Below are 23737 nucleotides of genomic sequence, written 5' to 3' on the forward strand. Positions count from 1 at the left end.
ACAGCAGGTGGACCTGTATCTCACTGGACTGTTACTGTTTCAGTCTCACTGTGCAGTAATGTTGTGACAGCAGGTGGACCTGTATCTCACTGGACTGTTGCTGTTTCAGTCTCACTGTGCAGTAATGTTGTGACAGCAGGCGACCTGTATCTCACTGGACTGTTGCTGTTTCAGTCTCACTGTGCAGTAATGTTGTGACAGCAGGTGGACCTGTATCTCTCTGTACTTTTGCTGTTTCAGTCTCACTATGCAGTACTGTTGTGACAGCAGGTGGACCTGTATCTCACTGGACTGTTGCTGTTTCAGGCTCGCTGTGCAGTAATGTTGTGACAGCAGGTGGACCTGTATCTCACTGGACTGTTGTTGTTTCAGTCTCACTGTGCAGTAATGTTGTGACAGCAGGTGGACCTGTATCTCACTGGACTGTTGTTGTTTCAGTCTCACTGTGCAGTAATGTTGTGACAGCAGGTGGACCTGTATCTCACTGGACTGTTGCTGTTTCAGTCTCACTGTGCAGTAATGTTGTGAAAGCAGGTGGACCTGTATCTCACTGGACTGTTGCTGTTTCAGTCTCACTGTGCAGTAATGTTGTGACAGCAGGTGGACCTGTATCTCACTGGACTGTTGTTGTTTCAGTCTCACTTTGCAGTAATGTTGTGACAGCAGGTGGACCTGTATCTCACTGGACTGTTGCTTTTTCAGTCTCACTGTGCAGTAATGTTGTGACAGCAGGTGGACCTGTATCTCACTGGACTGTTGCTGTTTCAGTCTCACTGTGCAGTAATGTTGTGACAGCAGGTGGACCTGTATCTCACTGGACTGTTGCTGTTTCAGTCTCACTGTGCAGTAATGTTGGGACAGCAGGTGGACCTGTATCTCACTGGACTGTTGTTGTTTCAGTCTCACTGTGCAGTAATGTTGTGACAGCAGGTGGACCTGTATCTCACTGGACTGTTGCTGTTTCAGTCTCACTGTGCAGTAATGTTGGGACAGCAGGTGGACCTGTATCTCACTGGACTGTTGTTGTTTCAGCCTCACTGTGCAGTAATGTTGTGACAGCAGGTGGACCTGTATCTCACTGGACTGTTGCTGTTTCAGCCTCACTGTGCAGTAATGTTGTGACAGCAGGTGGGCCTGTATCTCACTGGACTGTTGCTGTTTCTGTCTCACTGTGCAGTAATGTTGTGACAGCAGGTGGACCTGTATCTCACTGGACTGTTGCTGTTTCAGTCTCACTGTGCAGTAATGTTGTGACAGCAGGTGGACCTGTATCTCACTGGACTGTTGCTGTTTCTGTCTCACTGTGCAGTAATGTTGTGACAGCAGGTGGACCTGTATCTCACTGGACTGTTACTTTTTCAGTCTCACTGTGCAGTAATGTTGTGACAGCAGGTGGACCTGTATCTCACTGGACTGTTACTGTTTCAGTCTCACTATGCAGTACTGTTGTGACAGCAGGTGGACCTGTATCTCACTGGACTGTTAATGTTTCAGTCTCACTGTGCAGTAATGTTGTGACAGCAGGTGGACCTGTATCTCACTGGACTGTTACTGTTTCAGTCTCACTGTGCAGTAATGTGACAGCAGGTGGACCTGTATCTCACTGGACTGTTACTGTTTCAGTCTCACTGTGCAGTAATGTTGTGACAGCAGGTGGACCTGTATCTCACTGGACTGTAAGTGTTTCAGTCTCACTGTGCAGTAATGTTGTGACAGCAGGTGGACCTGTATCTCACTGGACTGTTACTGTTTCAGTCTCACTGTGCAGTAATGTTGGGACAGCAGGTGGACCTGTATCTCACTGGACTGTTGTTGTTTCAGCCTCACTGTGCAGTAATGTTGTGACAGCAGGTGGACCTGTATCTCACTGGACTGTTGCTGTTTCAGCCTCACTGTGCAGTAATGTTGTGACAGCAGGTGGGCCTGTATCTCACTGGACTGTTGCTGTTTCAGTCTCACTGTGCAGTAATGTTGTGACAGCAGGTGGACCTGTATCTCACTGGACTGTTGTTGTTTCAGTCTCACTGTGCAGTTGTGTTGTGACAGCAGGTGGACCTGTATCTCACTGGACTGTTGTTGTTTCAGGCTCCTACGAGACATGAGGTATTTCTCATCCTCTAAATATAACCAGTGATGGTTGCGGTTGCGCTGCGTGGTGGTGAGTGACCGTGGTCGCGGATGTATCAACCATGTCCGTGTCGCGGAGTCCATGCCGCAACCACGACGACAGCCAAGCCAACCCCTTCAGGTAAATATGGTTTTATTTTGTCAATTGGCTGTAAGTTGTCTTTATTGTAATTTTTTGATACGAGTTTTTTTTATTTTATTTACTGTTTATATTTTAAATGCTTCAATTTGAGAGGTTTACATGCCTTTTAGTCGACTTGTCATTGTTTACCTTCTGCAATTAATATTTTATACAATATAGTTTACATTGGTATTAAAAATGTGTCTTCTTGTTCGCTTGTATACATTGACACTAACGCTGAGATGTATTTATTTTGATTGTTTTAGTTTAATGTCCATTTTCTACTCAGATGTATGATGTAAGTGCAAATTTTGAGTATGTATCACGTATACTTGAACAGAACCGGTATGGATCATAAACATAAATACCCCCGCCGCAGCAAACCTGCAGACTAAGCGAATTTCCATTTGCTTGATTGGATTTACACAAAAATGTCTCCTTAAAAATACCACATTTATTCCCTATTTAAATAACATTAATTTAACGAGTACTTAAGTTTGCTGCAACAGGGAGGGTAAAATGTGTTTTTTTTTTTTTTTTGTAAAATGTTAATAGTTTAGAATGAAATGAATGCATTTTCCAAATTTGATCAAAATATGTTCATAAACAAGCAAACTACAACAGTTTACTAATTCTCCATAAGAATAACATGGGAATTTTAAATTTACAGTTTTTTGGAATTTTCTCCGTAACCATTAGGCGCATAATAACGCTTCAATATACTAAATTATTTTTTTTTTAAGCTCTACAAAATGGTTTGGAAATAAAATGTTAAATTTTAAGTTTTTAGGGTTAAAAATGGGAAAAACCAATTTTTACCCCATAAAACCCCCCATAAACACCTGTTCCCATAGTCCGATAATGCTGGTTCGCGAACTCGTTCGAATAAACGTGGGTTTACATGTTTGTACCAAATTTCATCAAAACCGGATGAGTTTTGCTCGAGTTATCGCGCTAACGGACACATATATAAATATATATATAAATATATATTACTAAGCAAATCAAAATACCACAGTACCCTAAAAACATTTTATTTTATATTACTTACATGTTTCGGACATTAATGCCATGATCACAGTATAGTATATAACCTATTAGTTTCTTTTATTTACAAACATTATTAGATATTTCTTATTAAATATTAAATCCAGCTCGACCATTCACTACCAGTGGCGTTGACTATTGTGGCCCCTTTGACATGAAAGTTGTCAATCTTCGCGGAATGCGTCATATCAAAACCTACATCTGTGTTTTTGTTTGTTTTGTGACAAAGGCAGTGCACTTAGAAGTTGTAGAAGATTTAACAACTGAGGGATTCATCGCTGCACTCACACGATTCATCTCCCGAAGAGGATTCTGTAAAGATATCTATTCCGACTGTGGCACGAACTTCGTAGGCGCTGATTCTGCACTGCGTCGAACAATCAAAAACACCCTGAGCACCAAAGAATCTGAAGAACACCTGTTGCATTTCACTTCATCCAGGAAAATAAATTTCCACTTCAATCCTCCTGCTTCGCCCCATCAAGGTGGTCTGTGGGAAGCAGCAGTGAAAAGTGTCAAATACCATCTGCGCCGTGTCATGGGTGAACACATTCTTACTCTCCTAGAATTCATGACTCTGACTACACAAATAGAGGCAATCCTCAATTCCCGTCCTTTGACACCATTATCTAACGACCCTAATGACTGTTCAGCACTCACTCCAGGACATTTCCTCATAGGATCTCCGCTGGCATCAATTCCAGAAGAAGACCATGCTGATATTCCACTAACTCGGCTCAAAAGATGGCATCTAGTACAAGCTCTCCACCAAAGGATTTGGAAGCGCTGGCAACTAGAGTACCTTCATACACTCCAGCAACGATCCAAGTGGACTCATAAGACAGAAAACATAAAAGTTGGAGATCTAGTCTTGATCCACTCTTCATCGCCTCCTTTGTCCTGGCCCCTTGCCCGTGTCACACAGTTGCATCCTGGCACAGATGGACAAGTCAGGGTTGTTGATCTGAAGCAGCGAGCACATAATAATAATAATAATAATAATAGAGAGGACACGGCGTTTAACCAAATGCACTGAAAGTGTGGCCAAATCCGCCATCTTGGTCCGTCATACAGCCTGAATCCAAGACCCGCGAGCTCAGTTCGCATTAAAAACCCCGCGACAAATACACGATCATAAACAACATTAATAGTTGACAAAAAATTCTGAGATTTTGCACACTTGTAGATATGATACTGAGGAAAACGATGGTGTTAATATAAAATTATTAGCTAGGATAGTAATTGAGTTATAAATATGTTTAATACTTATGTAGTTTAATTTTTCAAATTCAGACATGAAAAAGTTGTATTGCGAGGAATTTTTTTATTTTTTGGTCAGAGAAATTTCGTCAGCGGGAAAGTTGTGGATAAATAACCAAATTTAACTATACGATTCACCAAAAATTTTTATCATGTTCGGTTTTCTAAAAAATCAGGTACAAAAGGGATCCATTGCCGCTGCTCCGCGCCACGCCCGCCGCGCCGCCGGGCAGTCGTCTATACATTTAGCGTGCAGTGTTTTAATGTTTTATTCTGTTGTACTGTAATATTGTATATATTAAAGAAATTTTCAAATATATTGTCTATGTAGAATTTTCAACCGTTTAGCACAACTTTTTAAGGACTAATTAGCTTTCAATATCATCCAAGATAAACTAAAGATAATTCTGTAAGTTAAATTAAACTTCCCAAATATATTTGTAAAATTACACTCAATTTATTGTCCCAGAAAAATTACAGTTTTATTGAGATGTTGCCTGATTTTATTTTTGTGAAGACTTTCGTTACTTATTTTACAGTAGTAGCGAACTCTAACATTGGAATATTTTTGAGCAATAATTTTAATTAGGTTCTAAACAAAAATGGTTTTTGTCCATATTGTTTCATATCCTGAGAAATGTGTACTATTTGGAAACAAATTTACACCTACACATTGTCCAGGTACTTTGTTCATTGTTCGTCAAGTCCTCAATTACATTGTTTTCGTTTACACTAATATCATTATCTACACTATTCTCATCAAGCATAGCAGACGACTAGCGCGCTGCACACGCCGGGACTACTGTCGGGGAAATAAATAAATATGTGCACTCGAGTTTGAGCCTAAATATCTCTTCAAATGAATTATCAGATTTTGTTGAGACAAAAATTAAATATAATCTGGTTTAAATACATTTTACGTGGTAACAATTTAAAAAAAATCCGTTTACCAGAAAGATTTCTATAGTTGAAAGATCCTAAAAAGTACCGATTTTTAAGAAACTCTGCACTAACACTGAAGTTTAAAATTTAATTGTAAACAAACTACTCAGCCAATCTTTCTGAGATTGTTATGGCTTATTGGTAGGTTTATTGTTAACAGTTCCATGCATTTTAAAATTTTTACTCACAATAGTCTTTATTTTGATGTTTATTTTTAAAACATATGCTAACATCGTTAATAAGACGCTAAAAATGTTGTTCAAAATGCCATCGTGTTTGTCGTGACACAAGAAATAAAATAACACCAATATGACAGATTTATAATGTGAACAAAGATGTTTTTTAAACAGATATATATTTGTAAACAAAAATTTCTCCCACGATAAAAAAATCGATTTACTACGGTAAAAACAATTGATTTACTTTAAGACATTTCCAACAATATACTAATACGACAATGTACTTCCAGTAAAAGCTAAGTAATTTTTATACAAAAGTATTTTTACATTTAAACAAAGCCTATGTAAACAACACTGACTCGTAGCATAGCAGACGACCAGCGCGTTGCACACGCCGGGACTAGGCTAGCGCCGCCATCTTTGTCCGTTTCGTCGGAACAGTCCTTATGGAACAGCTGAAGCCAATTTTATTGTTAGTTCTGTACGGTGCTCTGTAGAGGTCGTGTTTTGTTTAAAATTTGTTTCTTGTTTTAGTAATTTAAAACCTCGATTAACCAAATACTAATAAACAATAATTTGCCCCCTTATACAAACAAACAGTAAAGAACAAATCATGAAATTAACCCTAAAATAATAGAAAATAAATTTCGTCGACATTAGCGATCAGTGTCACCGAACATGAATTAGAAACGAAAAACGAGCTTCAAAATTTACAATAGGATGAAAAGTCTACTTGTGTTGGTTACTCTGCCTATATAGCAGGTTAAGACAGTTCCGTTTAAGCAATGTTAAATAATGTTTGTATTCTGTAAGTATTCTTGGTATGTATAGAGTATAATATATATTCTCATGTTAGAGTTGTTCCCAGTATTAAAAAAAAATAAAGGTAGTTAAATTGAACCACCGATTGAGTGCACTGTTGTAAATAACTTTTGTATAGTAGTTTACGCAAAGCCAAATTAAAAGGGCGCATCATAGTCTATCTATAATATTAAAACGAAACTGTGTTTTTTTATTTCACGATTCTGAATCAACCACTCGACGGATTTTCATGATTTTTGTGTTGAAAGAAAGATAATTTTGAGAACTAGGGAATGTCGAAGCCATAATTTTAGTTTAGGGTCCCAGTTTTTTAGAAATTGTGTTTTAATTTTTAAAAAGTCTAGCAGCCGACGCTAAGATTTTAAACTAGCTTTTGGCATAAAATAATTTGTTTAACATAACAGCTGTAAACATTCAGCTTTTGTGTCACAAATTCAGCATTTGGATAAAAATGTAAAGACATACTTAGGGTTGACTTATTTATACTATGTGTAATGCTAATCATTGATACGTTCAATTCTTCTGTAAGGGATGACAGATTAATTATACATAGTAAAATACTAGGATGTTCATATTATTTTTAAAGGCAATCTTTGTAATCTTCGATTTGTTTTAGGGCAATATAATTTGTTTTAACTAACAGCTGGTTAAATATAAACTATAGAACTATGAGGTTATTTTATTTACTCTTATTTTGTCATTGATTATAGTAAATAAGTAAGATTAGTAGAGATAATTAGACCACAGTTTAAAATAGTTTAGACCAAAATTAATTAAACCACAGTACAAATCGAGGCTTACACGAGTCTTAAATATAAAAGGATAAATGCAAATTATTTTACTGCTCCACTTTTCAAGGAAAGATTAGAAAAATAACAATGTTTACATGTTTTAATTCTTCATGGTAGCTTTTTGTTTACAATTATGTTTGTCTGCTTTAACATTGTTTGGATTAGGCCCGGAAATATTTATGTCACAAAAAGAAGATCAAGAATAATCAGGAATCACGATTTTAAATTACCACCACAACCTCAGCCGGGTTTTATACAAAGATAAACGGATGGATGACATAGATTGAACACAACGTCAACATTGACCTAGGATACTGCAATTAGACAAACCATCCTTTTATGAAATCGTGTTCAGTTGTGGTTACGTTTGGGGGTGCCTATATTAGCGCCCCCAAACGTGAAAATATAACTTTTATTTTAACTATGAATATATTGTAGTTTAAATTAACTAATATGGGAAATTACGATGTACATTTATTCAATGAGGGTGGGTAATTATCAAGGATAGAACTGATAACGGTATGGATAATAAACATTGACAATTACGTCATTAGCTTTACTAGCGTGTTTACTTTTTATATTCCTGCTACATGTGACCAGTCTTTTTTTCAAATGAATGTTATTTGAACCAAACAGCTGTTTCAAAACAAACTGTTATTGTTTTTACTTTTCTTTGTTTACACTTATTTATTTAGCAATTAATGCAGTGAAATTGAGGATAGGTGTGACGATTAGTTTTGATGTTAGGACACCAAAGTTAAATTATGTGTACTGTGAATTTTATTGGATATTATCGTTTTATTTTAGGTCGTTTCTATTCAGACCTACTGGAAATTGTGTATAGTAGTTGTTTTGTGGTGATAATAATTAATGAAGAGGCAGGTATGCTATGGAAGGTAGTATCGTTGACTAGGTCTACACACTTCTCAATTGACTATTACTCTCTCTACCGTAGCACAGAAAACATACTACTATTCTGTGACTGTAGGCACAGAATATAGTAAAATACTATATCATATGATCAGTGTGCGTCTGTGCGAATCGGCTGCCTCACTTAAACGCTTTTCACATCATAAAAATTGCAGAATTGCTGTTTTATTGTAAAATTATCGGATTTAAAATGCATATCGTATAGGCCGTATCAGGTATATATTATGATGGAATAAAAACATTTTTGGTCACACAACATTTTGTTTACAAGATGATTTTTCACATTAAAACTGCAATAAACTTTGTCTTTATATGTGTAAACTAGCTGATCTGAATTGTACACGGTTTTAACTGACTACTGAATTCCCGTACGTAGGACGGGCGAACACCTCGTAAATTATAAAGTATAAATAGCTATAGTGTGACCATTTTTAGCGAATTTCCAATATATGGAATAAGCTATTAGCGTAGGTCTCATGGTAAGAACTAGACCCGGGACCGATTTAGTTTTTCGTTTGGAGGTTCCCAGAGGCCAAAAACATCAGTTCAAATATATATATATATATTTATTTATTTATAATGAAATTAATTAAATTTGGTACAAACGTGTAAACCTACAGTACTTTTATTTTAACGAGTTCGCGAACCAGCATAATCGGACCATGGGACCGGGGTTTTGGGGGGTTTTATGGGGTAAAAATTGATTTTTCCCATTTTTAACCCTAAAAACACAAAATATCATAATTTATCCCCAAACCACTTTGTAGACATTAAAAAATAAATAATTTTGTATATTGAAGCGTTGTTGTATGCCCAACAGTAACGGAGTTGATTAAACAAATAAATTGTAAATTTAAATTCTCATGTTATTCTTATGGAGAATAAATAAACTGTTGTAGTTTGCTTGTTTATGGTTATATTTTAACCAAATTTGGAAATCTTGTTTATTGAATACTAAGCTATTAACATTACAATAAAAAAACACACCTCAATATGTTCACTGTAACAGCATACCTAAGTACACATTAAAATTGATGTTATTTTAATAGTAAATAAATCTGAAATTTTTTGGGAATAGTAGAAATCCAGCCAGGTAAATGGAAATTCGCTTAGTCTGCAGGTTTGCTGCGGTGGGGGTATTGAATAAACTTACTTTAGATCGAAAATAAAATTGATTATGTGCTCTATGTGGTTTTTACTGATGGTATTTCAACTTCAATACAAAATTCGATGTTACGAAATCATTCCTCAAAATTCATGCAGTTTTGTAGTCACTTCAGATGCTACGCAGTTTATCTACGTCACAAGATAGCCTATGCGTCTTAGGAAAATAAAAACAAGAATTATTTTCAATACGCGGCATTACAAAGTGATTAACTTGGTAGGGGCGGGGAGGGGTGGAAGTGGACAAACCTTCGGAATAATCCATGACGTCATGTTGTGCATAATAATCGCGGAATTGACCGGTATTGATCATATGGCCTACTGGCGTTGGGTAAATAAACAACTCAACAGAACCAAATAGAAATTATAATCATGTTTGTTTATTTGTTTAGTGAATTTACCATCTAGGGAATAAGCTATTACCGTATGTCCCATGGTAAGACCTAGATATATGTTAGTACGATAAGTTGAGTAAAAATCATCCGATTTTGATGAAATTGTGTAAAAATGTGTATACTTACACTCAACCGAACGAGTTCGCGAACCAGCATGATCGGACTATGGGAACGGGGTTTTATGGGGTAACATTTGATTTTTCATATCTTCGACCATCAAAGCATAAAATTTCTCCCTAAACAATTTCGTAGTGCTTAAAAACAAATAATTTAGTATATTACAGTGTTTGAAGATACTTTAAATTTAAAATGATCATGTTATTTTTACGGAGAATAAGTAAAATGTTGTAGTTCTCCTGTCTATAGATGTATTATTTTTATTAAACTTTGTAAATTCATTTATTTTATACTAAGCTATTGAAATTTTAATAAAAACACACTTTATTGCCTTTCCTGTTGCAGTAAATCTATACTGATTAACGTTTAACATCATGTATTAGAAAATAAATCTGACATTTTTAAGGAAATATTCAAGCGAAAATACAACCAAGCAAAATAATGCGGATTCGCGTAGTCTGCAGGTTTGCTGCGGTAGGGGTATTATTTTACTGCTTCGATGATTACAATTCAAAAATGAAAAGTACACACGATCAAGAAACGTTAGTGAGTAATTTTGATTTATTAGTAGCCTATTAAAACGTACGTGAAAAAACGACAACAAAATTAGAAGCAGAGAAAATATGGTTTAATTTAAAATTGTACGTCTATGTTAGTGCACTTGTTGGAGTGTAACCATAGATTAACTAATGTCAACATTTCATCAAATTTACTTAATTTAATAAGAACCTAAGAGCAGATTTAAATAAATATTTGTTGTAAACAATCTTTATGTAACATATCCCCGCCTCAGCAAACCTGCAGACTAAGCGAATTTCAATTTACCTGGCTGGACTTCTACTAAATATTCCCAGAAAATTGTCAGATTTATTTCCTATTTAAATAACATTAATTTTTATGAGTACCTAGGTTTGCTGCTACATGGAAGGTATTGATGCGTGTTTTTATCAAAATGTTGATAGCTTAGTATGAAATAAACGAAATTGCTAAATTTGATTAAAATATATCAATAAACAAGCAAACTACGGCAGTTTATTTATTCTCTATAATATTATATAGGAATTTTAAATTTAAATGTTTTTAATTATCTCCGTAACCGTTAGGCATACAACAACGCTTCAATATACAAAATTATTTCTTTTTTTAAGCTATACAAAATGGTCTGGAAAGAAATTGTGAAATTTTATGTTTTTGGATTCATAAATGAGAAAACCCAATTTTTACCCCATAAAACCCCCCATAAACCCCCATTCCCATAGTCCGATCATGCTATGTATAGCCCCCTATACATAATGTTAATGTATAGGAATGCTCCCCAGAAAGTAAAATGCGATTTCCGTAGATGACTTCTTAATAAAGTAGGAAGAAAATGTCTTAAAACTATATTTACAGTGCGTAATATTTATTGTAATAAAAAGTTTATTTTTGTGGTTTTTGAATTTTGGTAACCCTGTTTAGATTTTAAGTATGACAGTGTAATCCAATCTTTTAAAAGGGAAAAGTCACAAACAATGCCGTATGAATAATAAATTTAATAGCCAACTAACAAGACTACATGTATGATTTAATGAGCATAGTCAATGTGAAAGCTAATTGTATTTGTCATCGTTAAAAGGGAAATAAAATATTTTGAACCAAACATTTTTTGTTCGAATTGTTTACCATAACGACATGTTTATACGTATAGTGAAACATTGGAATACTGTATTTGGAAGAGTGTATTATCTTATCCCATCAAACCAGTGTTAATATTTTGCTGAAATTAATTAATTATTAACAGACTTTTAGTGAACGGGGGTTTCGAATGGAGAAGAAGTTCCCACATAAAATATACAGGGTGATTGATATAAGTGTTCCAGCCGTTTTATTCAAAAACTATAAGTTATATAAAAAAAAGTTAAATTGTAAGTGCCTTGGATTTTTTATTTAAAAAAATCTAGTACAGTCAAAAAAATTATTTTAGCTGCCATTTTTCCAATATGGCCACCAGCTAACACCCTTTATTTTATGATGTATTCTGGTAGAAAATGTAATTTTAAGACGATTTTGTTCTTGTGATTTTTTTTCATATACCTAACCGTTTCAAAGATAATAATGGTTTGAGTTGTGAAATTTTGAATGGTTTTCGAATAAAACAGCTGGCATGCTTGCTTAGGCCTTTATCGAAACTCTACCTCATGCAGAAATTTCAAAACTTTAACCATTATTATCTTTGAAACGGTTAGGTTTATGAAAAAAATCACAAGAATAAAATCGTCTTAAAATTACATTTTCTACCAGAATACATCATAAAATACAGGGTGTTCCGTAAGAAAAATCAAAGTTGGCGGCCATATTGGAAAAATAGTGGCTAAAATAATTTTTTCGACTTCACTAGAATTTTTTAAATAACAAATTCAAGGAACTTACCATTTAACTTTTTTTGATATCTCTTATAGTTTTCGAATAAAACGGCTGGCACACTTATATCAATCACCCTGTATCTTATTTTGATTTGAATCCGATTTGAAAGTTTGTTTTGGAGTTGCTGCTATCAACTTTTGCTCTCGTTGAACATGATCTGTTGAAATGAGGATCTTGTTGAATTAATCAAAACAAATTAATTCAAATAAAATAGTTGTAAATATTGCAATAACTGTTGTTTATCCTCGTTTATCCGAAGAAATTGGTTAGCAATTAAAACAATTTTCGTAGCTGATAGTATTTTTATATTGTACAAAATACATGGCAAGTTTTGCATTTTTGGTGGGGGATGGTGTTCAACTCCAAAACACCTATTTTTGTTCACACCTTTATTGAGGTATACAATTTTTTTCACGATGTATGCTATTATGTGAAGGTCATAAATTAAAATTAACTGTGCACCCTGAACTAATATATTTTCTTGAAGTCACATATTTTAGAACTAAGCCTCTTTTCAAACATAAATAGTAAATATTTAACTTTTGTATTATAGTTTTTATTCCAGATATATTTTTGGAAAGTATCTTTTAGAATAAATTTACTATGGCTTATAATATTTATGTTATTCAATATCAATGTTTGCAACTATGGAGGAGGGGGTACAAACACCTTCCATGGTTACACATATATTGAGGTGTTCTCGTTTTAATTTCGGAGATGTTGCATAATATTTGTAGCTTATAATAGGTGATGGCTGTAGTATTTATGATTTACAGTAACAACCTTTGTAACAGGGTGGTTATAGCCTCCAAAACACCCCCGCCTGTGGAACTCTGTTGAGCGTTAACTGATTCAATGCATAAGCAATGTCCAGTGTCCGGTGTCCAGATGTGAGTTGACGGTGTGTGTCGTGTTGCAGGGGTCCGGTGGTTCGCATCGGCGCCGTCAGAGTGCGCCTGTCTCCACTACCAGCCGCCGCCGCCTCCGTGACGCAGTCCGCCGTCGACTGTTGCTGCCCTCGGTCCCGGATACCCCTGCGCACCCCGCCCCCACCGCCATCCAATAATAGCCGAGGTATCTTTAGCCGTGGCTGGCCGCCAGCGCCAGTGTACCGCTCCTCGGCGGAGTGGCGGCAGCGAGATCCCTCCCCCTCACTCACCGGCTGTTTCTCGGGAGTCTGCAAGGACGGACAGGAGGATACGCGGCGGCTGGTCGACGAGGAGGACACCCTGGACCGCCTCAGCAAGTTCCGGTTTGGCGGCGACCGGACCCGCGGAGGCAAGAGGAACCCGCCGCACAAGAAGAAGCCTCGTAGTAGTGACAAGACCGAGCGACTCAGGGAACTGACGGAGAAACTCAAGAGCCCTCCGGTCAGCAGAACCGAGGCGGGAACTTCGACCGCGAGTGTGAGTGCTAAAGTAACAAGTGCGAGTGTCCCCGTCCCGACACCACCGCCCGCCGCCGCGGTGCCACCGGTGGTCACACCTTCTCCACAACAACCCTCCGAAGATGAGTTCTTAGAGTGTGTTAATCTTAAACTTCCTAAACCAGAGTCGAGGACTATTGTAGGGTCGTACATCCAAAGAACTATACCGTTTCGGAGTGCGTCCTTTTCTCAAGTGGACTTTTCTCCTGTGGATGGGAAGTACATTCGATGTGGACGAAGCCCCTCGGTCAGTTCGAAAATCCCCACCTTAGGCACATCTAGTGTATGTCTTACTTTGCCGAGAAAGAAACCTCCGGAAACACCTGGAACGTCTCCTTCCTCGGCGAGTTTAACCTCTTCCGCGACGACGGTAGTGGACGTAACGGACAGTTCGAACCCTTCCATCGATTCCGCTGTGGGATCGTCGGAATGGATATTCCCGAATCAAACGGACGAACACTTGAAACTCGCGAACTCGAGATCCCTCACTCATCCGCTCACGAGGTCGAGATCGTCGACGGAGGAATGTATATCCTTCAGTTCGATCGACGGGAACGGTCTGAAGAGTTTAGGCGTGGTCGAGAGACAGCTGGAGGGGTTGAGGGAGGAGAGTGACACAGATAGTGTGGCGCCGAGCGAGTCCGAGGCGTCTGTGACCTCGGTGCGACCTGATAACACTAATGCTCAACCTGTAGATAGACAGTGTGATAGGGACAACAACAAAAATGTCGATACCCACGTTCATCAAGAGGTGATTATAGTTTGTAGTAGTGACGGTAATCAAAACTGTCCGGACTTAGTTGTAGGAAATAGTATATATGAACTGACCGATGCAAAAGAGTACAAATCAAACGAACGAATTAGTGACGAAAATAATCGAGATGACGATTGTAGTAATAATTTAGAATCAAACCAAAGCTCGATAAAGACTTACGTGACGAAATGGCCAGACGAAAATACACCGACTGTAGAGGTGAAGTGCATCCACACCGACTATAGTCATCTGAAGGAGGTGGAAGTTCCGGGAAAAACGAAAAATGAAGAATCTTTGACTCCAGAGAAACCGAGGATACCACCAAAAACAGATAGAGAAAATGTGGCGAATGAGTCGTTCATCGAGTGCGCGACTATCACCCCGATCGTACCGGAGGATAGTTTCGACGAAAACACGAAGCAACGTTGGTCAGACGGAGACAGGACCTCGAGTGAGTGGCCTTCCAGTGCTCAGGAAGAACCACAGAGTCCAGACGACAGTAACACCCGCCCAGCGTGGCCTCGGTCCCCTGACAGACGATGGCTGGAGAGACCACGACTGGTCTGCCAGAGCTCTGAGGAGAGAGACGACGATTCCATCACCAGAGGATCACCCAAGAGATTCCATCCTCTAGGCAGAAACGACTCTTTGTCAGAAAACGAAAGTGACGCCGGTGACAGACGACCAACAACGCCAAACAGAGATAGAGATGGGACAGCTTCTCCGTCTATTCTCGGACCCTCTGACCAGTCTGACAGTGAGAGCAGATTCGGAAGCTCCGTTAACGTATCCAGGAGTCCACATGCCACTAGGAGATACTCCAAGAGGCCACTGAGAGGACCTTACGGCCAAATGCTGGAGGCGGAGATGAAAAAGCCAGAAGCGAACAGAAAGTTTTCGAAGTTTCAATACAACGAAGATTTGAAGTTCTTGGAGAACCTAGCTAAAACCACCTCGGCAGGGAAACCTCCTGGCAATCGACTACGCGCTGTTGACGACTCCCAACTTAAGAGAAGCAACACATCCCCAGATTCCCCGCTTAGTCCCGTCCCCCGGAGTACGCCCAAGCGGAAAGTGAGTGCGAACATTCCGTTTTCCGCGCCAAACCCTCCAACGTCCGCTTCTGAAGCTCCCCCCGTGGTCCATATCCGCACCACCTCCAGCCCGTCGCAGTTGGAGGGCTGTGCCACCAAGGCTCACCCTCGCCCTAGTCCCCAGCTTCTTGCTCAGCTGCTCAAAGGAAGCTCCGAGAGGGTCTTCGCCCCGGAGAGTCCGTCACCACTCAATCATCCCATCCCTCTGCATCTTTGGAAGGTTAGTGTTTGATTTTACTTAACTAAACATAACTTGACACTAAAAAGTCTAACCAACCTAATGTATAAGTGCAATTAGGATACCATTGGTGAGCATTACCAGACGATTATCTCATTTATGTTAATGCAATAATTATGATAAACTCCTACCCATATCGCCTATACATTTTTAGAGATTTAACTATTAACCTTATGTAGATCCATCAAAGTATAGACCTACGTCATTTAACATATTTACTGTAGAGATTATTATTTTTCCTACAGTTACCTGACAAAGTGGACTTCCTTGCACTGGTTATAGACCGCAAAGTAGCTAATTGATGCATTTACTTACTTTTGCCGCAGTCATTTTATTTTTACTCCACTCATTTTTTCCGCACTCCAGTATTCCAAACAAACAACACAAAACAGCGTGTTTTATTAGGGACGTAATTACGTGTACGCTTGAAAATAAGTTAGCAACACTTGGAGATACTATGACTACGATCAGCTGGTGCAGTGTTTCCCATTTCGTTCAACGCTTCGATTTAACCCGACCTTAAATGTGTTGTATAGTAATTGAAAGACTATTTTTTTTTATGCTTTATAGTAACTGTATGAAAATACAATGTGTAACGCGAGTGCAAAGTGCCACTTCGCACACTAGTTACGCAAATAACTTTTTGTGCTGAATTCCTTTTTCCAGTTTCATTGCCGAAATTCAATGTGTATTAATTATAAATATGAGAGTCATTGTATACATAACCTCTTATGGTCTTAAACACTAAAATCTCTGCTAATAAATGGCGGTTAAACTATTAACATACTAAAGTGTATCGATCGTATTGCATCGATTTGATTTACATTGTACAGCCAACTTGTAATTAATTGTTTATACGATTAGTTTAGCTTATTCCAAAACTATCCAAAACTATATTTAAATCCAAAACAAAGTACTCATTAGTATTGATATGATTATCTTGTGGCGACAAGCGACTTCTATAGGATTCACGTTGGGGTCTTTATTGTCTATTTACGCCTTGTAAATTGGGTATTTTTAGTATCTGACGACCCAATTCTTTATGATTCATAAGAGCAAGTTTTCTTCTGACATGTTTTGAAACAGTAGCTTACTTAATTTGAGTAAAAAATTAAACAGTTGTTTTTAAGAAGTTTTTTTAATACTAAGCTTTAACGATTGTAAATATAATCAGAGCTTTGATATTTCATCGTAGCTCTTCAGGGAACAATATTTTTGTATTTCTCTTGATACTTAAAATAAACTCCAATAAATTAATACAAATTAATAAATAAAATATATTTATTTGTATTAATTTATTGGAGTTTATTATACCAAGTGAAATGGGGACGCCTCAACCACAGACAATGGAAAGTATTTTATTGTCTGTGCCTCAACGGTGCGTATGTTAACCCAAATATGAGTAGGATGAGTGTATAATTGAGCGAGATGTTTAGTGTAGCTTTGGTACTAACTAAGATCAGCTGTTTTGAAGTCAGAATCCATCCCTTTTCCACCCGTTGTACTTAACAGATTTTCACGATTGAAGTGTTATTTTAAAGCTTATGATCTAGCGGATCGACGAACCGAAAAGGTAATTTACTTTTGTGCTTCGCCCCCGTAGAGTTTTATTTATTCCTAGAGTTTGCGTTCAAAGATTCAGAGATGCTAACTAACTTTTGTATTACCGTTTAAATGTTAAATGTCATCGAACAGCTGATTCTTTTGTTGAATGTTAAACCACAGTCAGATTGTAAACAAGAGACAAAGCAGTAGTTAATGAACATGGATTTAAAATGGACTACATTTTCTCATTGTAACGTGATTTAGGCAAATCACTCTTTATGGTGTAGATATAAAAACAACAAATTAATTGTATCGTAATTTTGTAGTTTTATTCTAATAATGTCTCAAACCAACATAATCTTCGAAAAATAAAAAGATACACCACTATTTGTTTTGTCTTGAAATTGAGTTTCGATCGCTATTAAAATGTGAAAACTTTGCACGGGTCTCTTTGTAATTTATTAAAAGCCCAATCACGGTCAGCTGGCCACAGTTTCGACCCCTCAAAAAGCTAATGGTTAAATCCCTTTAATGATTAGCTTTTTAGTGCGAAGTTTTGATGAGAATCTTCAAAATATTTATGAACGAACATTTTATGAAGCATTGCATAGTAAATTAAACATACCAATATACGGTGAATACATATGAAATACGCATATCAATTTTACTATGGGAGCCTACCAGTAGACCGACAAGATACTTGGTCGTCTGGCCACTAGACCGTCTTTTTTAATTAAATAGATAAATACTGAAAACCAGTACGTCGACAAGTTATTTCATCGTCATTCCAGTTGACCGGCCTGTAAAACTAAATTATTATATACGAGAAACCAACTTGTCGTCAATCGACCCGACCGACTTACCACTTGCTCGTCTTTTAGGTGGGGATAGGGGGCAGAGTGGGAGGAGCTAACCGGGGATTACCCAGGAGTTTGAGGCGCTTCTCGTGGTTGAACCACGTCGCTCGAGGCTAGAAGCCAGTCTTGCCAACTGAAAGTAGCCTAGCTCCGTCGAACACTACACACTCGGCGTGTTTATACAGTCTGGAGTTTAGTTGACGTTGGCGCGCAATTCTAATGGATAGTTTCGTCGTTTCTATAGCAACCGTGAAGTGACCTCGTTCTCGCGCATTCCTCTGCCTTTGTATTATTTAATCTGCTTTGAAAGATAAGACTCGCTTATGTGCATTGACTATTGAATCAAATAACAATATCATTAGGGGGTTTTGATCGTTTGTTTGGATAAAACTACGTACCGTATATTGTAGAATTACATTTGTAGTGTGGTAATATGGTGTTATATATATATATATATATATATATATATCTATATAATTAATACGCTACATGAAACTTTGTCGGTTAAACTCCTCCGCCATTTCTTAACCGATTTTATCCATTGAAATCTCATTGGAAAGAGCGTGTCGCGTAGATTTGCCAACTGGCCTTACATTTTTTACAAAGTCCCTTGGGTTCTGCCCCAGTGGCTTTGAAAGTTCCCATGTTATCCTTATGAAGAACAATTGTTTACATTTTGATCAGCTGTATAATTTAATTGCTGTTATTTATTTTTCGATTCAATGAAACGCATTGAGTAAATTTATTTACTACTAGCTGTGTACCCGTTCTACGCACGGGGATCTTATAATATTCAGTTGAAACCTTCTTATATAACGAACAGCAGTTGGTTTGCATATTTTAAGATATGCTGGCCAAACTATTATACATAGCTTCATTTTATGTTGTTTTTTGTTGTTCCGGATCGGTATGACAATCAATAAAAGGTTAAATTACCTCTGTGTCTGCCGGTCGATCCTATAACGGTAGGCTTACTTTTATTTTTACTATCTGATCTCGTTTGCATGGCTCAATCACGTCCTGGTTGAAGTTCGTTCGCTACGCTCACTCACCTGTATGTTGGAGCTCGTTCGCTGCGCTCACTTTCCTTCAGGTTAGCTCGTTCGCTACGCTCACTTGCCTTCAGGTTAGCTCGTTCGCTACGCTCACTCGCCTCCAGGTTGCAAATTAGCTGTTGTCATAAATGTAAAAGAAATAATAGTGCTAGTGCTGCACCCTGTTGGTAATCCTTGTAACTTTAATGCTATTGAACATCACAGAACAGAACCAACTTGTTTAATTGAAACAGCTGTTAAGATTCAATAATTTCATTTCTCATAAGGTTAACATGGGCTTCCAGAAATTCCACGTCAAAAATCGACAAAAACTTGATTTTCAAGGGTTTACTGTTAAATATCTAACTGTCTCATATTCGATGAAATACGTCTAAAACCATCTCATATATGTATAGTATTTGGAAAATAAGTTTCAGGCGGGACAGTGCTATAGTTATTGAGGAGTAGTTGTAATAAAGTGCGTATTTTAGCGTTACCAAGAGAATGACAGATAGACAGACAGACAGACAGACAGACAGAAATTGAGATAAGGTTTGATTCGGTTTCTCTGACCTATGAAATGTAAAAATAACCAAAAAGTTCATTATTCTAAGCAATGTACAGACAAAACTCTAATTTTATTTATATAGATTTGAGTTTGTGTAAACATAACCCCCAAAACGAAAACGGACCGTGTTAGTATGGTTGTATCTTGAATTTATATATTCATCGTTGCTTTGTGTCGCTATGACGGATCGTGTTAGCATGATTGTAACTTAAATTTGTGCATTTATCGTTGTTTTGTGTAGCTATAATTTGTTTATTTGTTGTTTTTTTCTTTTAAATGCCTCCGACGCGACAACAACGAAACATAGAAAGGAGGCGTACACGTCAGCACCTGACCCTGGACAATCTCAACTATTAGGTTACGAATGCGAGCTAACACTACCCCTAAAAGACTTTTCGTTCTCAATTTGACCCTCTATCAATGACATGTGTTGCCTGTACAGCGAGGCATTTTGAGAAGGAGAAAACCAGCCGGAATGCTTTAGGTTTATCAATAACGAAGATCAGGGATTTAGGTAATCAGGGTCTGAGTTACACAATGGTAATATTTGAGTTGACTCTTTTTAAACTCTTTTTAAACATTGAGTTAAACTTTTTTAAATATGACTGTTATTGGTTTTGAAATAACCCCTGTAATACTTTGCAATTGCTTGAATTTGAGCAACATGTACACTAGTATATATATAGGACCTGTGTATAATTTTGGGTAACATGGAGGTCAATTTACCTTGTGTAGGCCTATATCAAAAAAGTTTAATATCTTAAATTAATCCAAACGATTCATAGTAGCCAACAGGCACAAAGTATTGTAATTATGCAAGATGATGTAAATTTCAAACATGTGTAACAGTTAAGTTTACTGCAACAGTAGTTCGTTAGGATTGTCTATTTAAGTAAGTTGTTATTAGGTGTATAAGTCGTTCATCAAGCGTCATGAGAAACGAAATCTGTTATAGAAGTGAAAAAATACAGTTAATCAAATGGTGCTGTATATAAAATATCTGCAAATAAAATTAGAGTTTTGTCTGTACACTGTTCAGAATGACATATTTTCTGTTATTTTTGCGTTTATACATTAAAAAACTTTTAATGTTTTTTCTCAATTTCTGTCTGTCTGTCCGTCACGGCCCAGAAGATATTTTACGTAGTGTTTGCATGTAAAGATGAACAAGAGGTTTTCTCCTGAAATACGAATACGAAATACGATAGGCATTTAAATAGTCTTTTTGTATTCACTGAATTGGCGAGAGTGTATTTAGCCAAATATGCATCGCTACATATGAAATAACCTGCCACCTCGAGTAAGCTCTCCTGGTACTTGTGTTGTAATCAAACATTGTCACATTTTTACACTACTACAACAGAAACAAATGACCTTAAACTTGTCAGATAATGAACATCAACATCAAGTGAAGACAATATTTTGACACTTGAGATGATATATCAATCACTAAACAAACATTCTCCCTTCCTACCCATCAGTGCTTGGTGTGTTTATAATGGCCGTCACTGCCCTTCCACAGACAGGACCACTGCATTCCAAAGCAGCTGACTGGACTTTCTCTTTCCTCACCCCTGCATTGTTTGTATATAAGGGCGCTGACTTCTCACGGTCGCACGCAACCCTCACTGATCACGTGAAATAAATAACCCGTATTTGAGATGCTTCCCAGGACTTACTCAATTGTCCGAAACCATTATTATTTTGACGTTGGTTTTTTTGATGGTACTACCGAAGAGCGAGAACCAATTTTAGAAACAACTACATCCCTATTTACAATTTAATTATCGTTGTTGTCCCATCTTATTTTTTAGTCATGTTACATTTAATTTATGTAATACCGTACTGTACAAGTTTTGCAATCTGTCTGGATTCCGAAATGTTAGTTCAAGCTACAAAAGTTTTAACACATTTGAGTGAACATTTTTTAACAAACCGTCATGAAATACTTACGCTTTACATTGTTTACGTTGCGATACTTATTTTACCTGTACTCCAATTTGGTTTAATAATATTAAATGTCATAATTAAATTCTGTACTTTTGTGTAAACTGTGTATCTCTGTTGTGAACGCATTAGGGTGCATATTATTAGTGGATCGCGAAGAAGACAAGAGCATCTTTGTAAATGAAAATGTCAACCGAAATTAAGTTTGCAATGGTGAACTAATTTATCCAGTCTGTGTGAAGTAGTTTTCAAATTTACCTTAAGACTATGCGTCATAGATCTATATATTTTTTTAGTTTAATGATTAGATATAAATAAAATATAGACTAACATGATTTATATCCAGGTATCATTAACATGCTAAGCATTTGTTTTGGTTTGAAACCGTCAGATATTGTATTTACGAAGTTGTATGTGTATTATTATAATTATTTTGCCTATATATCTAAAAAATGCACACTAAATATGCAAACCATTGGCTTTTCTAATTACAAGAAGGTTTTAACTGACTACAAGATTCCCGTCCGTAGAACCATTAAAACAACGGACACGCAGCTATTATAATATGTATACATTTGAACTGATAGTTGTTTTACCTAGAGGAACATCCAAATGAAAAAGTGTATCGCTCCCGGGTCTAGGTTTCACTGTTCCAACTACAATAACTATTATAGTTAATTTCCTATAGGGAAATTTGCTAATATGAGTTGATTCAACACAACGCTATTTAATGCATCAAATGTAAAATACATGATATTGGGAAGTTTTGTATTAAGATCGTGTCATTAATAGTTTATACGTAACAGATAATGGGAAGGTAGATGGAAAATAAAACCGCATGATTGGTAAAAAGATAGCATAGGCTGAATATTTTTCATTTAATTATGTAATAAATATAAATAATGTAAACAAAGTAATAAAATTATTTTTCTCCAGTAGGTTTATCAAAATGTATGTTTACAATTTACAGAGAATGTATGTAAATGTAGGTACAGAATTCAAATTTGTACCAAATTGAATTGTAATCGGAAAATATTTATTAGAGTTATCGTGCTATCGAACGCATATAAATATATATGAATTTTGATGGATGGTGTTATTGGTCTTCTGGGGCATCAAAAAGATAAACTAAATTGTCCCGCGCCCTGATGTGACTAAGAGACCGTCATTATTGGCTTATTCCCCCAATATAGATAAATAACTGAAAATAAATTAATAACTCATATTGCACAGATTGTATCAGATACCGTGATTTCACCAATAGTATGTGTAAAGCAATTAAAAGAAAACAAACTATGGTAAAAAGATTTGTATACATATTAAACTTCAGATTATAATAAACTAATATTTTGATTTCCAATAAGGTGAAAATGAAGTGCAATGTAAGAAACCCCAACAAATTACAAACATTAACATTAAAACAGAAGAATTATAAATATTTGTAAATCAACGTATTGTTTGTATTTATTTTATTATAATGAAAATCTATATTTTTTAAATTAAAAAACTCATTGCGACCGTATTCCAAAGAGCAAAGAGAATATATGTGTAACATTAACTTATAGCATACAAACTCATAAAAACCAACATTGATTTGTAAAACTTAAGCACGGTGAACGTAATACCTACGGAAGTAAAATTAATTAAGGACAGTTGTAAGCAGCAAAAGGTTATAAAACCAATACAGCACACATAACTCAGGTGTCCTAGTGGATGTCAAGAAGATAGTTTAAAGATGCACAATCAAAAAAACGTTGTCAAGTTAGAACGAATGTGACGGCGCAAGCTTCTTAAATCTGCAAACCCCCACCCCCTCAGTTTCACACTTCAACCCCCACCATCCCCACATGGCGCTTCACCCCTTAGCAGGTGTGCATACCCGCTGATTGTTTTAAAGCTATAGGCCTATATAGACTGATACCAAATATCCGTTCTTTCAAATTAAATGTAGCAATATGATAGAATTAATTATACAC

General features: G+C 36.7%; 1 protein-coding gene across 3 annotated transcripts in view; it reads left to right on the forward strand.

Annotated features, from left to right (window-relative positions):
* The window catches only part of LOC128991567 (rho guanine nucleotide exchange factor 17), a 106245-nt gene that overhangs the window by 15719 nt on the left and 66789 nt on the right, over positions 1–23737 (forward strand). For all 3 annotated transcript variants that reach the window (XM_054414565.1, XM_054414567.1, XM_054414566.1), the window contains exons 2-3: positions 2086–2248; positions 13218–15792. In XM_054414565.1, the coding sequence (XP_054270540.1) occupies positions 2190–2248; positions 13218–15792 (2634 nt within the window). In that variant the 5' untranslated portion in view covers positions 2086–2189. The remainder of the gene's footprint in view (positions 1–2085; positions 2249–13217; positions 15793–23737) is intronic.

This window comes from Macrosteles quadrilineatus, unplaced genomic scaffold (assembly GCF_028750875.1).
Source record: "Macrosteles quadrilineatus isolate MER2022 unplaced genomic scaffold, UCM_ALF_1.0 Scaffold_4__1_contigs__length_99947679, whole genome shotgun sequence".
NCBI classification, from domain to species: Eukaryota; Metazoa; Arthropoda; class Insecta; order Hemiptera; family Cicadellidae; genus Macrosteles; species Macrosteles quadrilineatus.